This window comes from Ictidomys tridecemlineatus, chromosome 4 (genome assembly GCF_052094955.1).
Source record: "Ictidomys tridecemlineatus isolate mIctTri1 chromosome 4, mIctTri1.hap1, whole genome shotgun sequence".
NCBI lineage: Eukaryota > Metazoa > Chordata > Mammalia > Rodentia > Sciuridae > Ictidomys > Ictidomys tridecemlineatus.
Window position 1 is genome coordinate 175,523,912 of NC_135480.1, and position 15,985 is coordinate 175,539,896.

Sequence of the window (15,985 nt, forward strand, 5' to 3'; positions counted from 1 at the left end):
GCCTGGGATTCAGGCTGTCTTCCCCTATCTCAGGATTCTTTACATAATTCAAAAACTCTAATCCTAACCCTACCTTTATTTTAAATATTTTTATGTGGTGCAGAGGACCAAACCCAGTGCCTCACATGTGCTAGGCAAGCACTTTACCACTGAGCCACAACCCCAGCCCTAGCAAGCCTCTTAATTCCCCAGATGAGACAACTCTTATTTATTCTGAAACTCACCCACTCCAATCCAAACCAATCTGGTGATTCTCCTAGATACCATAACTGGGGGCTGAGACCTGGGGTTGCCAGTGAGGCTCTACCGTATCTTGGCTGTAAAACCTTGAACATGTGACTTTGTTCTTCATCTGTAATAGGGGGTCACAGTGGAGCTATTGTGACCATAAAATAAGGATATAAGAGTACTATGGATTGTCACTTTTCTAAGCCCTTCATGTCTATTAACTTTTTTTTTTTTTTTTTTTTGGTACCAGGGATTGAACTCGGGTACTTAATCACTGAGCTACATCCCCAGCCCTTTTTATATTTTATTTAGAGACTGGGTCGCACTAAATTGTTTAGGGCCTACTAAATTGCTGAGGCTGGCTTTGAACTCATGATGCTCCTGCCTCAGCCTTCTGAGCTCCTGGGATTACAGGTGTGCCACTGTGCCCGGCCATGTCTGTTAACTCTTAATTTCCACAGCAATCCTATCAAGTAAGAATTATTATCATACTCATTTTATAGATGAGAAAAAGAAGGTTTGGAGAGGTTTTAAGAAAATCATAGAGCTAGTGTGTAACCAAAGGAGATGGCTTGAGAGGGCACTTTAGCATGCATCCCCTCCACTTTAAACTCAGCTCCCCCTAGCAGATAACACTTCTCTCTCCTCCTGCCATTCAAGGAGGCAGTATGGCCTTTAGGGGCAGGACAACAGTGGAAACAGCCTGGGAAGCATGCACACCAGTCCCATGCCTAAGAATTCCCAGAGACATTTCTCTTGCCTGCCCAGCCACCTGGAGACCTGACTCAGATACCTATCTGCCTTCCTCTGCTACTCCCTCTGTGGGATAGAGACAGTGTCAGGACAGCCTCTTACAGAGTAGCTGCAGTGCCAGCCCTGCATCTCTGCTTGAGGACAAGCCTAGGGGACAGGGGTATGTGTGTGAACAGACTCTCCCCTGTAGGCCTGGCATGGTACAAGGGCAGAAAAACCACAGAGGGGCTAGGGTTGTGGCTCAGTGGTGGAGTGCTTGCCTAGCATGTGTGAGGCACTGGGTTCGATTCTCAGCACCACATATAAATAAATAAATGCACATCAACAACTAATAATGTATCAAAAGAAACAACAACAACAACACAGAGGCTGCCTCACGAAGGGGTTGGCAAGGGATAGGAAGTGGATGATAAGGTTCCCAGCAGATTCCTGGCCTGTATTCCAGCTCCCCAGCCAGCCACCTCTGGCTCACCCCCTCCCAGAGCCCAGTATTGGCCAGACCAACCGTCTAGAGCACCTTGTGTGAGAGTTTGCATTTATGGTGAAAAATGAAAACATCACCTCACAAAGCGCTCTGTCTTCCTGGTGCCCATTAGACCTCCATCTAGAATAAACTTGTCCTTTCTTCTGTCATTTTTCCTCTCTAATTCACATTATCATCAATTTACTTCCTGACACAGTCATTCCGGGCTGGCTCCCTCTCTAATCCCTTTACAGCAGCCAAGGCGCTCCTATTCTAATCCTAATTGACCACAGCCGCCCTTTCTCTCTGCCAGCCCTGGCTGCCCCCTGGCCCTCATCAGCCTGGGGGGACCCACAGGATGGGATGCTGAGTCACAGCTTCCCCCACTGGGCATGCACACAGGGAGGAAAGTTCTCCCATGAAGGTAGTGCAATGTGTCTTCTGCCTTCATTTGATGGTGTTGAGGGTCCTCACTCGGTGAAGAGGCCTCACTCAACCAGGCTAGCCAAAGTGTAGGCAGCATGTGCCAGGTTGTGTGCAATCTGAGAGCAAGTGATAGATGGTTGTGAGCATACTTGTGTGTACCCGCACACGCATGCATGCAGGGGCTCACCTATGCCCACAACTCCTGTTGATTCTGCAGGAGCACCATGGACCACAGGACAGGTTTCCGTACCCTTGGCCCCTGGCACATCCCCCACCCTCCTGTCAAAGAAGCCATCAGTCTAGATTCAGGGCACATGCCAAAAGAACATCATGTTCAGTGCCTTCCTAAAAAGGTCACCACGATGACTCTCCTCATTTTATACCTGAGCCAACCAACTCCCAGACAGGTTGATGGCCTGACTCAGGCCAATCCTGGGGCCATTGCTTATGCCTGGAGCTGCCCCACAAGCTTTGAACTCCTCCTATGCTTGCAGTTTCCTTTGCAGAAGACCTATCTCATTGAGTGCAACCTCCCAGCTTCCCTTGCTGCCTGGGCACAGCATTGCAAACTGGAAAGTGGCCTTTCCAGGCTGTGCGTTATGTGGGCTCTGCCCATGAGCTTCTTGAATGTGACTTTTAATGGAAAGGGAGCAACTTGAGGAAGTGGACTAGGGAACTCCATTGGTTGGGAGTGGATGGCAAAGAGGCCTAGCTTTGGGTGCGAGCAGGGCAGAGCTTGTGATGCTTAAGATGGGGCACCCTGGGAAAGCTGCAGCAGAGAGCAAGTGGCTGTGGGGGTACCAACCAGCAGCATGTTTGGGAATGTTTGCAATAGAAAAGCCCTGGTAGGGTGGCTGGGTGTGTTCCTGGTTGTGAGTCCCATGCCTACCCTCCCATGATTCTTGGAGCCCCTAATGTTCCTTAATCTGTTTTTTCCCCTTAAACCAGAATTTGTAACATAAGTCTGACAGATACAGATACTAAAATAGACCAGTTCCCCTCATCACACACAATCCTTGAGTGCTGAAAACTCTCAGGCCTGTTTCTACATAGGAATGAGGTCTATTTCCAAGCTGTAATATTCTGACTGAATTAGGGACAATCAGAAAACTGCATCATATATTGCCTCTGAATACAGGCTCTGGAGTCAGTGGAGTCCTCATTCTGCCACTTGCATGCTGTGACCTCATGTGAATTAACTCTTCTGAGCCTCACTCTCTTCATCTGATGATAATATGTTTTCCATAGCATTGTTGAAAGAACCAAATGAGATAACCCAAATGATGGGTTTTGCCCAGTACTGGATACAATTAGCAAGTTCTCATTTAGATGAATGGAGGGTTTTTTAAAAATATTTTTGTAGTTGTAGATGGATACAATACCTTCATTTTATATATTTTTATGTGGTACTGAGGATTGAACCCAGTGCCTCATACATGATAGGCAAATGCTCTGCCACTGAGCTACAAGCCCAGCGCAATAAATGGAGTTTTGATTCCTCTTCCTCATGCTATCTCCAGCCCCCTGAATGGCCCTGAGCACCTCCCAGCACAGACATGCCTGCCAAAGGCTCCCTCATTCCCCCAGTGAACTCTCTTGGACAGAGCCTTCATCTTCCCCAAATCAGGGACTAACAACTAGGGCTGTGACCTTGATTTCTCCCCAGTTGGAAGAGCAAAAGCCTCAGAAGTGGTGCAGCCACCTGCTTTGGTTCCTTGGACATCTAGCCAGCAGCCCATGTAGTCAGTTGCCAGCTTCTCAGCCTGGCATTCGAGGTCCCCCATTTGTGCACACTCCACAGACCACCCCACCTGCAACCCCATCCTTTTGTCACACCTGCCTCAGCAGTTTTGTCCTCACTTCTCTACCTCTTGAATTTCCAGGCAAAAAAATAAAGTCTACTGCTAACCTACAGGATGCAAAATTAGAAAAAGGTGCCCCTTCTGGGCAGGACTTTGTGCCCTATGTGGGTTGGATCTCAGCCTTCATGTGTCCCCCTAGGCAGTCATAAATGGAAGCCCTGGGTCAATGTGACCTCCTTGGAGTCAAAGCCTCATCAGAAGGAGCCACTGCCCCATACTGTTGCCCAGGCCTCCTTTGAGCCATTCCCTGTGGTCTCTTAGAACTGGGACCAGGGCTCTGTCTGAGGGAGATTTCTAGGGAGGGACTTCTTGGCACAGGACTCACCCACTTGGCTCCACCCTTGCTAGAAAACACTGGGTCAGGGAGACCAGAGCTGCCCATACCTTCTGGTCCTTGAGATGGACAACTGGTCAGCTCAGAGAAAACCATCAGGTAAGTGAGACCCTTGTTCAATACTTAGAAATGATTTTGACCAAATCAAAAAAAGAAGTCTGAGATCAATCTGCAGATTCAGGTCCTCAGGGAAACTATAGTTAGTAAGAAGCTCACAGGCTTTTCTGAGATTGGGATTCTCCCCTGCACAGAGACCCGCAGCACTAATTGGCAATGTGCCTCATTTCATCCACAGTTATGCATGACATGCCAAAATGCTTTGGGCAGCCCAAGGCCCCAAGGACATGGAATGCTGGTAGCAAGAGTGAGGTAGTGTCTGTGCTGTGTGTCTGTTCTAATCACTAAACCAGGTTTGGGAGGGGGTCAAGGCTAAGACTTCAGGACTTCCTTCACATACCTATGCTTTGTCAACTTGAGTTTGAAGACTTTGGGTTATTGCTTTTCTGATGAAGTCTATGTTTCTCAGTCCTGAAATAATTAAGGATCCAGGGAATTAACAGGCTCTCACTTAAAAAGGCCTTGTTAAGCTGGACAGACAGACCAGAGTGGTCTCAGAGGGCCCATGTCTGACCTTTTGCTCCTCCAAGTGGAAAATTCTCAGCTGACCTTGGGGAGGGATCAGTGTTGCTGCCTGCAGGCTCCACCCACAGGTGGAAAATGACATCTATAACCCAGGGTCTCCTCTTTAGAGTTCCTCAAGTTCCAGTTGGCACTCACCAGCTGGTTTTATGTAAGTTTATGTCAGCAAAACAAAAGACTCTTAGACTTTTGAGGGCTGAGTTAGTCCTGCTTGATCTTAGGGGAACCCTAAAACATTGGTGATGTTCACAATCAGACTGGCACCAGTCTTGGACAATCTGCCAATTTGAAGTTTGGGCAGGAGTTGAGTACCAGCTGAGCTCTGCCTGGCAGGCCTTCAGCCATAAAGCAGCAAGCTTCCAAAGGAACTGGCACTGCTGCCATCCATGGAAGACATCACTGTTCCATCAGTGGGCCTTAGCAAGACAGTTCTCCAGGAAGCCACCACTGATCTATCCAAGTTTATGTCTTTACTACCTCTTATTTAGAGAGTTCTCACCATATTTTAATGGCTCTTAAGAAATACAAGTTCCTCATAGGCAGGGAATTTTCCTACCTTCTTTCTCCCTCAGTGTCTTTTTATTCTCTTCACCTTATGACATTTTCCCTCAACCCCGCAAGAATCCTGGGGAGGAATGGGAGCATGAGAAGAGTGATGTTACTGCCCTAAGGGCCCCATGCAACCCCTGTATTCCATTGTGTGGGGCAAGCTACCCACCTACCTTGGTGACTAAAGCTCAAGGTGTCGAGGGACCCTGGCCCAATGAGAAGGTTCAGATGCAGCAGCCCAGGGCCCAGGGCCCTGGCAGACCTCTGCCAGTACTCACCAAGCAGCCCCGGGTTGGGGAACCTCCAGGAGTCGTTGTACGAGGAATACTGAGGATGGCTATAGGGACTCCCGGAAAACTCACTCCCTGTAGGTGGAGGAGGAGAGAGAAACAGGAACTAAATATCAAATCTAGTTTGGAAAAAGCCCTGAGTCCCAGCCAGCCTGAGTGCTGGTGCCATTTGCCTTCAATATAAGCTTCAGATACTTTTCATAACCAATAAAGGCAGGTTAGGGCCACATCCTTATTAAGTGAGCAGCCAACCTTGTCAGTGTTTATTTCCCCCTAAAGCCCTTTGTATCCTGGGAGTGAAAAGCATTCTCATGTTGGTACCATGGAGCCACCAAGTTCCAGGTGTTCTGGGGGGTCACTGGCCCATTTTATAAGTCTGAGGGACTCACAAAATGACCATGATACACCTGCCCAAGCACAAAGCCCTAGATCACCATGCTCTCAGTCCTGGCTGAGGCCACTCCAGAACCTGGAGTGCTTCAGCTTCATGGCCCATAACCTCAGCTCCATTCTGGCCTGTGAGTGCTGAGGTGGCTGCCTATAGAGCCTCCTGTAGTCAGGGATGAGACATAAACCCAGACCCTCTGATTGTCGATGCAGATGGAGTCTTCTAGGCACTCTGGGGCAGCTGTCAGTGGCTCTTGGTGTGCTCAGGTAGGTACTATGAGGTGTGCCAGAATGGGAGGTCGCATGGGATACCCTGAGGATCGGCCCACCAGCTTAAAGAACAGTGTACTGTATCTGGCTCTTTCCTGGGTGCACAACAGCCCCAGGAAGGTATCCTACCAGCATCCAGGTCAGAGGCAGGAGCCTGAATCCTGTCCTCCACACCCTTGCTGTCTTGCTGTCACAGCCACCATGGCCTGCCTGTCTCACTCTGTGGCCAGGGTCCCCAGGGGTCAGGCTTGGGTCCTGACCCTTCATTGGGTGCCCCTGTGCCTGGCATAGGGTGTGTCCAGTAAAGGCCCTGGGGCAGGGCATGGAAAGTCAGTTGTTGAGTGGTTTTCTTCAGCTACTGGGTGCAGAGCACAGGGTTCTCCTCTGTTGGAGATGACAGGCTTTACACAGCTCCATGAGCATGACTCCACAACACCCCCATAGAGATCTATAGAGGCCAAAGGGCAAGAGTCTCCAGAAGGGGCCAACCAGAACTCAGAACCAAGAGCAATTTTTTGCTTTCTCCTGTGGCCTAAGCCCAAATGTGTGGCCCATGGGGGCTTGGTCAGGTAGGGGCCCAACAGTGAGGCTAAGTCGAGGGGCCAGCCCTCCCTGCTACTGGGACCAGTCAGCCTCTTCCCACCTCCAAGGCACACAGGCAGAGTGTGTGCATACACACACACACACACACACACACACACACACACACACACACACACGTGCGCTCCTCCTCAGGCCTCTCTGGGGGCCACTCCCAGCCTGACAGGCTGAGCCTTCCAATTCTCTGTTTTTTATGCCTCAGTGGTCAGGGTGTCAGGTTCTGGCATACGGAGGGAGAGCATGGTGACAGTGCTGGGCCGCAGCAGCCCAGCCTCAGCATATCCATCACACCACAGAGCCGCCTCCTCCTCCTCCTCAGGGGCAGGGTGGGGGAGCAGAGACACAGAAAAGGGACACCGCTCTCCCCTCTGGCTCTGGGTGCCTGTGGAGCTGCTCTTTCAGAGGCACTTCCTGACAGCACCATGCCTGGACCTGGGGCATCAGGCTACCGTGGCAAAGGCCATTTATATATAGCAACATCTTTCCTACTGCCAGGCCCAGTCCACGGCTGCTTCTTCCAGGAAGCCTCCCTGATCTCCAGCCTCCAAAAGTGCAAGTCTCAGGTCCACTGGGGTGAGGGGGGACTGTGTTTGTTTTGTACATGTTGTCCATCCCCAAATTGGCACTGGCTCCTTGAGGCCTACAGGGGGCCACAAACAGCTCCCAACTCCTCTAGAGGATGCACCTAACTCAGGATCACTACCCTCCTCCCCATCCCCACTTGCCTGGCCTTATAGTATTAGTGACAAGGCTCTGGGATACCTCTTCCCATGGAAGTCCCTCTCCTGCCTCTCCCTAGGCAGACCCAGTTTGCTGTATCAGCCCCAGGCACCAGATTTTCCCTGCCCTGGATGAACAATCTGGGGCATGGGTGTCTGGCCTCTGTGAGTCCTCTATCTGTGTGCCAGCTCCCACAGACAGAGGGTACTCAATGGATCTCTCGTAGCTTCCTGGCTTCTTCTGTTATAGATGTCACCGTGGTTCCCTCCTCTACTCCTACTAGTTTTCTTTCAGGCAAGACCCTACTATGAGGCCTTCCCTGACCACCCCATTCCTCTCTCTTGCTCTATTTTTCTCTATAGAGAGCATCCCACTCCAATCTGTCCTGTTTATCATGCTTACCTTGTTAATTACCTGCCCCTTCCACTAGGCTGTAGGCTCCTTGGGGAGCAGAGAGACTTGTCCATGTCTCTATCCCACCCGTCAGCACAAGGCCTGGCATCAAGCAGGCATGGAAAATTATTTGTTGAATGAATGCATGGATAAAAAATGGGAGCTTCCAGGTCAACCAGAGATATACTACTAGAGCAGACTTCTCTAACTCAGGTGATGGCTAGTATTACTTCCATTATTTGTCCCCATAGTCAGGGGTATATCCTGCTGTGTGCCAGGATTCAAACCAATTTCTCTGACTTCATTGCCTACCATACCATCCTGACCCTCAGTGGAGCAAATGAACCTACTGCCCCCACCATGGTGTGCTAAGAGTTGTGATGTGATAGGCAACCTCGCCTGGGGCCCCTGCTCTATGAGATGGCCTAGATAAGGGGAGCTTGACCATCTCCAGGGCATGAGGCTGACCCAGGGGCTGGTCCAACCTCCTGTTGAGGACCTGATATGTATGGTGCCTGAGTATCTGAAGTGCTAGATAGGAAGCTGGCTAAGTATAGGGAGCCCTCACCCCATGAGATATGGGGAGGCCAGGTCTTCAATCACCAAGGAAGCTATCTACATTCCTATTCTATCCAAGCCACAAAGCTTACTGGGAAGCAGTAGATCATAGGAGGTTCAAGCCCACAAGCTACCACTGGATCCCATGGGCCTCAGTCAGTTTGGCACAGAAGCTGGAAACAAGGGTCCTGGAGCCAGTGTGGATTCAAATCCTGGGTCTGTCTCTTCCCAGCTTTGTGACTCCCAACAGGCCACTCCATCTTCCTGTGCTACAGTTTCCTTCTCTATTAAATAGGGCAATTGAAAGCTTGTTGTAAAGACCATGTGGTTTTTGTAGAGGCCACATGAACAGAGTACCTGGCACACAGTGAAGGCTCAGCAAATGCCACCCCACGATGACAATGACCCTGTATCAGTCCCCAAGACCTCCTTGCATCCAGAATCTCATGTAATGCTCTTGACTATTCTGTGAAGCTCACAAGATGTGTACAACTGACTGCACTTCATATGTGAGAAAATGGAGCCTGCAGAGGGTGGGGAGACTTGCCCAGGTTGGGGGATCCAGGCTCCTGTCTCCCAGCACAGGGCTCTCTTGCCTCAGTGACACTACTTTCCCACCTGGGCCTCTGTTTCCCCATTTGTAAAAGAACAGAATAATCCAAGTCCTGTCTAAAGGTCCTTCTTTTCTGCTGAGCCTGATTCTACTCTGCTGCCACAGGGTTGTTCCTCCTGGGCCCTCACAGCTGCTTTGGGCCCCACCTGATCCTGGGTCCCTGAGCTCTAGGGGGGGTCTAGTCCTTTGCTTCATTTTCCCTGTCTGAACTCACTGCCATCCTCTGAGGGGCACTCACCTTCTTTGCTGAAACCTCATAAAAGCTGTTTGGAAAAGTGAGGTTTGTCTAGCCAGAGGTCTGGAAATACCTCTGGGGAGAAGGGGAGCTATGAGCCTAGCCTTAAAGGATGGGTAGGACTTTGAGCGCACAGGGAGCTAGGCACCCCAGGCCAAACAGAGGTCTGGGGCTAGGTGGTCAGGGTGTGACCCAAGTAGCCAGACCTCCTGTGTGGCTGCTGTAGAGCAGAGCCAGGATGGGACAGGATGTTAGCATTTTCTCCTGTTGTGGCTGGGACAGCCAACGCTACAGGGCAGGGAGTGATAGCAGCTGGTAGACAGGCTGGAAGAGTAAGCTTGAGGTCCCGGAGATCCACCTGTGGTCCTGCTGCCACAGCACAGGTGAGAGGGGACACGGCTTGGGAGGTGACATAGCCATACAATCAATAGGCACAAAATCTTCCTCAAGAGCAGGGCGAAAAATGCAAATCCCTGGTTCTGGCTTTTGCTGGGGCCTCCAGAGGTGCAGCCAGAAGGTCCAAGACAAAGATCATACAGTAAATGCCTTTTCTAAAGATTTTTCCCAGCTCAAAGGACAAAGATATTGCCCAGCATTCGTCACCTCTTTCCACCAACTGATCCATGCTTTGGACATTTCTCAAAAATGCCTACCTTGTAAATTGGAAACATATTCTGATTGCATTTATAGAAAAGCTTCTATGAGGCCTGCTTGGGGTGCCAGCTTGTGCCTAGGTGGCTGTCATTCAGTGGGCAGTGGGAGGTACACAGCACATGGGCCCTCCTCAGAAAGAAAGTGGGCACACACAGGACAGACAGTGACTGACACAGAAGTCCCTCTACTCACTGGCTGTGTGGGCCTGGGCAAATGATTGAACCTCTCTGGGCTGAGTGTCTTCATCTTGAATATAAGCCTCTGGTCTGAATGTGCCCACTAAACTCAAGTTGAAACTTGAGTCTTCATTATGAGGTATTAAGAGGGTACAAATTTAATAAAAATATGGTATTTGTAGGTATTTCAGAATTTTGGGGATATAAGGAAGATTAAAGGAGGTAATGAGGGTGGGACCATAAGGGTGAAACCCTAATTCAATGGGTCTATATCTTTATAAGAACTGAGGTTCTATCTTGTTATATGATATTCTTTGTCATCTTGGGACTTGGTAGAGTCCCCATTTGTAAGAAGAACTTCACCAGATGCCACCACCCAACCTCAAAATTCCTAACCTTGAGAAATATGAGCTAAATCAGACTTTATTGTTTATAAGTATTCAGTCATAGCAGCAGGAAATGAACTAAGACAAGCACCTACATCACAGGATGGTGAGAGACAAATGATATAATGTTCCTGGAAGAACAAACCTATCTTCTCCCCATGCCAAAGAGACTGGAGAAGGTGGAGGAAAAAAATACCCTCCTCTAACAACTGGATCAAGCTCTAAAAGGAATTTTTGAGCTTTCGCTGCATTCTTGGATATGCAAAGGGAAGCCAAGTTCTGGGTACAGGAGTAAAGTTGGAAAGAGTTAAGTGCTGTACTAAGAAAATGGAAGGAACTGAGCTGTGGGAACTAAAGATGCACACAACCCATGGTGGGCAGGGGCGATGTTTAAGAAGAGAAAGTTCCCATCTTAAATTGTCTGTTGGGAGTGTAACCTAGCCCCTGCCCACCTCCTATAGATTCACAAAGCCTGCTACACACTTGCTATGGTTTGAACTCATGTCAAAATGTGATTGCCGTTGTAGCTCTGTGAAAGACAGAGGTATTTAAGAGGTGATCAGGTCATTAAGAGGGGTTAACACCTTTCTTAGGAGAATAGGCTATTATAAAGTGCCCATTCGCCTTCTGCCACATTATGATGCCCTGGCTAGACATCACTGCTATGGCCTAGGACTTTCTAACCTCCAGACTGTGGGCCAAAATACACTTCTCTTCTTCACAAACTATTCATTCTTAGGTATTTTGTTATAGCAACAGAAAACAGACTAACACAACACTCCAAGGCTGGCATTGCTGTTTTCTCCCCACATGAAAATCAGAGGAAGTGGTTGGGTGGGATGAAAGAATTTAATTAGAGAACAGTATAGATCATGGAGCCCAAGAAGCCTGAGCCAGAGGTGAGAATGGGAAAATGAGTCTCCACCTGGAGATGTTGCAAAATTCTCGGGAAGACATCAGACTTTTCCATGAGATGGCAAACGAGGGTTTGAATCAATCTTATCTTGAGTTCAAGACACAGGGGGTGGCAGCAGCTCTTGGTATTGTTTGAAGAAGGGAAAGGTGTGGTGAGGCCAGAAGAGGCCACTGCATGTGCAAAGGCAGGGAGGAGGGACCAGCAAATGGTTCATAATGGGAGTCCTTGGCTACTGTCATCAGGACTGAGAATAGAGGGCTGTCCAGGGTCACTTTCAGGATGTGCTCCAGCTCCTACTCTTGTTCAGAGCTGCTCATCCTGGAGGAGAAGACAGAAAATGGCCTTTGGAGTCACACAGACTCCGGCTGTAGATCAGGCTCTGCTGCTTATAGGTTGTGTGGCTTTGGGATTGTGGATTTACCTCTTAAGCCTCAGTTTCCTCATCTGTAAAATGGAGGAAAGGGAAGTCCCTATTTTTTAAGCTTGTGGAGAAGACCAAGTGACTTTGTGGTTACAGATGATCTTTGCAAACCTGTGTGAGGAGCAATATGAACCTTCTCTTCACTGATGGTGGAGATATCAAGCTCAGCCGAGGGTGTGCTCCCCATACTCCTTCTCAAGACAGAAAAGCTGAAGGAATATTAGAGGGACATCTGTAAGGCCACCACCTGGTTCTGCCATAAAGTTTTGTTTGTGCTTGTCATATGTCTCCATTTTTTGCATTTCCAAGTAAATTGCAAGTATCAGTACATTTTCCCTTAAGTACTTCAGCATGCATATTATTATCTGAAGTTCATTATTTGTTTAATGAACAAATTTTTCTCTTTGGATGTAAAATTTACACATAATGAAATGCACAAATCTTCAGGGTACTATGGTGTTTTGAAAAATGCATGATACCCAGGTAAAGCAAACCCCTACCAAGTTACAGAACATTAGCATCACTCCCAAGAGAGAAAGTTGTCTTGTGATGAAGAAGAGGGACATGTGACCAAATGAGAACCCGACTCTGGGGATCTGAGTCATCTTCCCATGCATGCAGAGCTCTGAGGTCAGCACTTCTGCCCAGACCCTGACTTGCTGAGACTCCTGACCGGCCAAGTGAGTCCCACCTCAAACCCCTGCCACAGAGCCACTAAACAAAGAAGTTGGAGGAATGTATGTTCTTTTCTCAAAGACTAAGAAGGAAAGCAGAGGCTTAAGAGACCAAGGATAAACATGGGGTTCTCCCAAACAGCACTGTCTTCCCAGTACAGAAGAGCTGACTATAAAGACCAATGTGATAACAAGAAAATACTGATGAAAATAAAAAGTTTCGGGGGGGGGGGGCTGTGATAAGCTGTGCTGAATGCAACTGCCCTGGAGATTCCAGGAACAGGAGCTTCACCAGAATCAGAGGTGTTTTCAGTTTCCCCTTCGCTCAAAGCTCTGAGATGGCAAGAAAGTCAAAGTTTTCTAAAATTCTCAGAAGTGACAGGTAAACGGGCTCAGTGTAGCTCTTAATTAACCCAAAACGACACCTGCCAGATGATGGGGATTTGCAGAGCGCGCTGGGGGCCGACCCCATCTGCAGATGGTGGGCTCCCACCTCTGCTCGAGACCTTGGCCGGCTGTAATTAACATACAGAAAGTCTTTCAAAGTGACTTCGCAGCCAAGTTCTATTTCTGAAGGAGTCAAACTGGGCTTGGAGAGAAAATCTTTGTGGAGGAGGAGGAGGAGGAGGAGGATGGAAAGAGTTCAACAGGGCCATGAAATTTCTTCAGCTTCTCTCTGAGGCTTTGTAGAAGTGTCACATGCAGCAGATAGGGGGTCAGTGGGTACCGGGCATTGCTGCACAAAACTGTCTATGACTTGGGTGATCAAAACCATGGCCTTTCACAACATGTATATTTAACAAATAGATCTATACATCCACACAGCACTATATTTAATAGTTTAAACTATTATCTATAATGTACATATAGGCAGGATACATACATATATGGGTATACATAATATGCATAATGTATATATACATACACTCTGGATTCTGGGGCCCTCTGAATGAGCTTGAGCAAGCCAATACTCACCAAGCCTCAGTTTTCTCATCTGTGAAAGTGGTGTGCTTGGAAAAGATTCACATAAATGACCTGCAGGAGGCTTCCCCTCCTGTCTTCACTACAGACAGGAAGGCCCACAGCCTGGGCCCATGAAGGCCGAGGCTGTTCGCCCTCCCTCTCTACACAGCAAGACCTTCCTGAGCTCCCAACAGGGAGACGAAAACCTGAGCTCAGTAAAGGTCAGCCCTGTCAACCCCGACAGCCCAGCACACCGCACATCGATCCATCGCTGGGAAAAACCTCTTCTCCCACCAGCTCAGGCCAGCCATGAAGGCCTTCAGAAAAACAGGGAAGAGAAAAACCAAGAGAGAGGGCGAGCGTGAGGTGGAGAATACACAATGCTTCTCATTTCTCGGGGAGAGCCACAGACTTTGTGGCTGAAGAGTAGCACTGGGTAGGTCACAGAGACACTGGGTGGAGACCAGGGCCAACCCATGTGAGACTCTGTCACTGGCCAGCTGTGAGGCAGCTTAGTGACCTTTCTGGGCCTCAGTTTTGTCCTCTGTAAAGAAGAAGCTGCTATGCCCATTTCCTTTTGTCTCCACCTATGAAAACTCCAATGTAGGGAACCTCTAGTGATTCCCTGCTGCCTGACAGTGCCCCTGCCCTAGGCCACAGGCACCCCCATATCTACCAGCTGACAGTCCATCAGAGGCAAGAACTGGAGCTTTTGGGCCACATGATGCCCATCAACACAGATTGATGGCTGTCCAGTGTTTTGAAGGAACAGTGTGTCGTTAGTCACAGACCAGGCAATTTCTATCTTGTCCTGGCCACAAGGCTGACTTCTTTTATCCTGTGGCCTGCCTGGCCATTGTAGGCATCTACACTGGAGACTGTGGCTATCTGTGGCATATTTTAATCAGTTCTGGTCCACTGTTCATACACTGTTTTGCTGTGGTCTTATTCCAAAATTCTGTCCCCTCCTGTCAGCATCTAAGCAAACAGTGGGCAGGACAACAGGCAAAAGATCCCTGCAGACTCACAGGGTGCAGGGTAACACCTGATTTTTGTGTGGGGGGCAGATAAGAGAGACCTCAGCATCTGGCATGTCAGCTCCTAGAGCATTGGTACACCCAGGCTGGAGTGCCCATGGAGGCACACTCATTAGGACCAACACCCAAGAAGGCTCACGAGTGAAGGCTCTTCAGGTCTGCTACCATGGACCTTCCCAGTCACTATCTCCTGCCTTGTGCCAGGTCCCAGGGCTCCACACCACCTGTGTTCCCCATGCATGTGCCACATGGTCCTCTTCACCTGTTGTTCCTTTCATCTGAAATGCCACCTTCTTTCCCTCCTCATGTTCAGTTTCCAATTTGTCAAGACCTCCAATTTGTCAATACTACCTCCTCCAGGAAGCCTTTCTGGATCAACTGTCCTGCTGAGGGCATTCCTCATTTTTCCCTGATTGCCCAACCCTGGGCTAGCATTACATTCTCTAGCCAGGCTCTGGGTCATTTGTGACCCCATCTAGCCTCCCCTGCTGTTGAGTCTGTGTCCTCCTCAAGGGCAGGAAGCAAGGCTGACCGTCTGTGACAGATGGACCTTGATAGCCCCTTCCAGCTCCAACATAAGGCCCTGCCTCCAACACACATGCTGACCGAGTAAGCACTAGGAGTGCCCAATAGTCCCTTGAGCCAGCCCCAGTCAGAATCAGAATAGAAACAGGTCATGAATTTCATGCTGGAAGAATTGTGCTGGAATCTGTGCGAGGAGTCCTTGATCCCTGCAGAGGAAGCCAGTACCATACAGAGAGGCAAAGGGGCTAGGTCTGCTGCAGGAACCACAGTGTAGGTGCCACTTGTGAAGAGGGGCTCAGGATGGATGGTCTCCAGAGGGCTCGGCACACCGCCTACCCCAGACCTTGACAGTCCTCCCCTGACACATATAAAGCACTAATTTTGGATCACTTCAAAAGAGCACAGGAGTAAAAACTTTAAAAAGGAAGGAGCAAAAACATTACTGGTAGTTATAGCCCAGACCTGGCTAAAGCCGGCTTGGAAAGATAAGAAAGTTCTAGGTTTTTCTTAGAGCCTTTTCTCTGCACCCATTTTGCCACTGGAAGATGCTCATCCTGGAAACCTGAAGAGTTTCTTTGAGGTACCAGAAGCCCCCGTCTCATAGCCTTACCCTCTAGACTCCAGGTTCCACATTCAGGTGGAATAACATTGAATTGTATCCCCAAGAAAATCCAGCTCACGTATCCGTGATGGATGCTTAATAAACTCACGAGGTTCCTGTGCATCCGGCCTAAGCTGGATTCATTCCAATCAACTGTCAGAACACACTTTTCTTGGAGCTACTCAGAGCAGCCTTGGAGTTGGAATGCATGATTAAAAAGTTGGTTGTGGTAGAAAGTAACACTGTCCCACCACTCCGCAGAGTTCTAAGATTCCTCATGGACCACACACACTGCACTTGAGAAAACTTATA

General features: G+C 48.9%; 1 protein-coding gene across 1 annotated transcript in view; it reads right to left on the reverse strand.

The window, feature by feature from the left end:
• Positions 1–15,985, reverse strand: part of Pax5 (paired box 5) — a 174,809-nt gene that overhangs the window by 8,718 nt on the left and 150,106 nt on the right. The window contains exon 7 of the mRNA XM_005326287.4: positions 5,533–5,619. Within this exon, the coding sequence (XP_005326344.2) occupies positions 5,533–5,619 (87 nt within the window). The remainder of the gene's footprint in view (positions 1–5,532; positions 5,620–15,985) is intronic.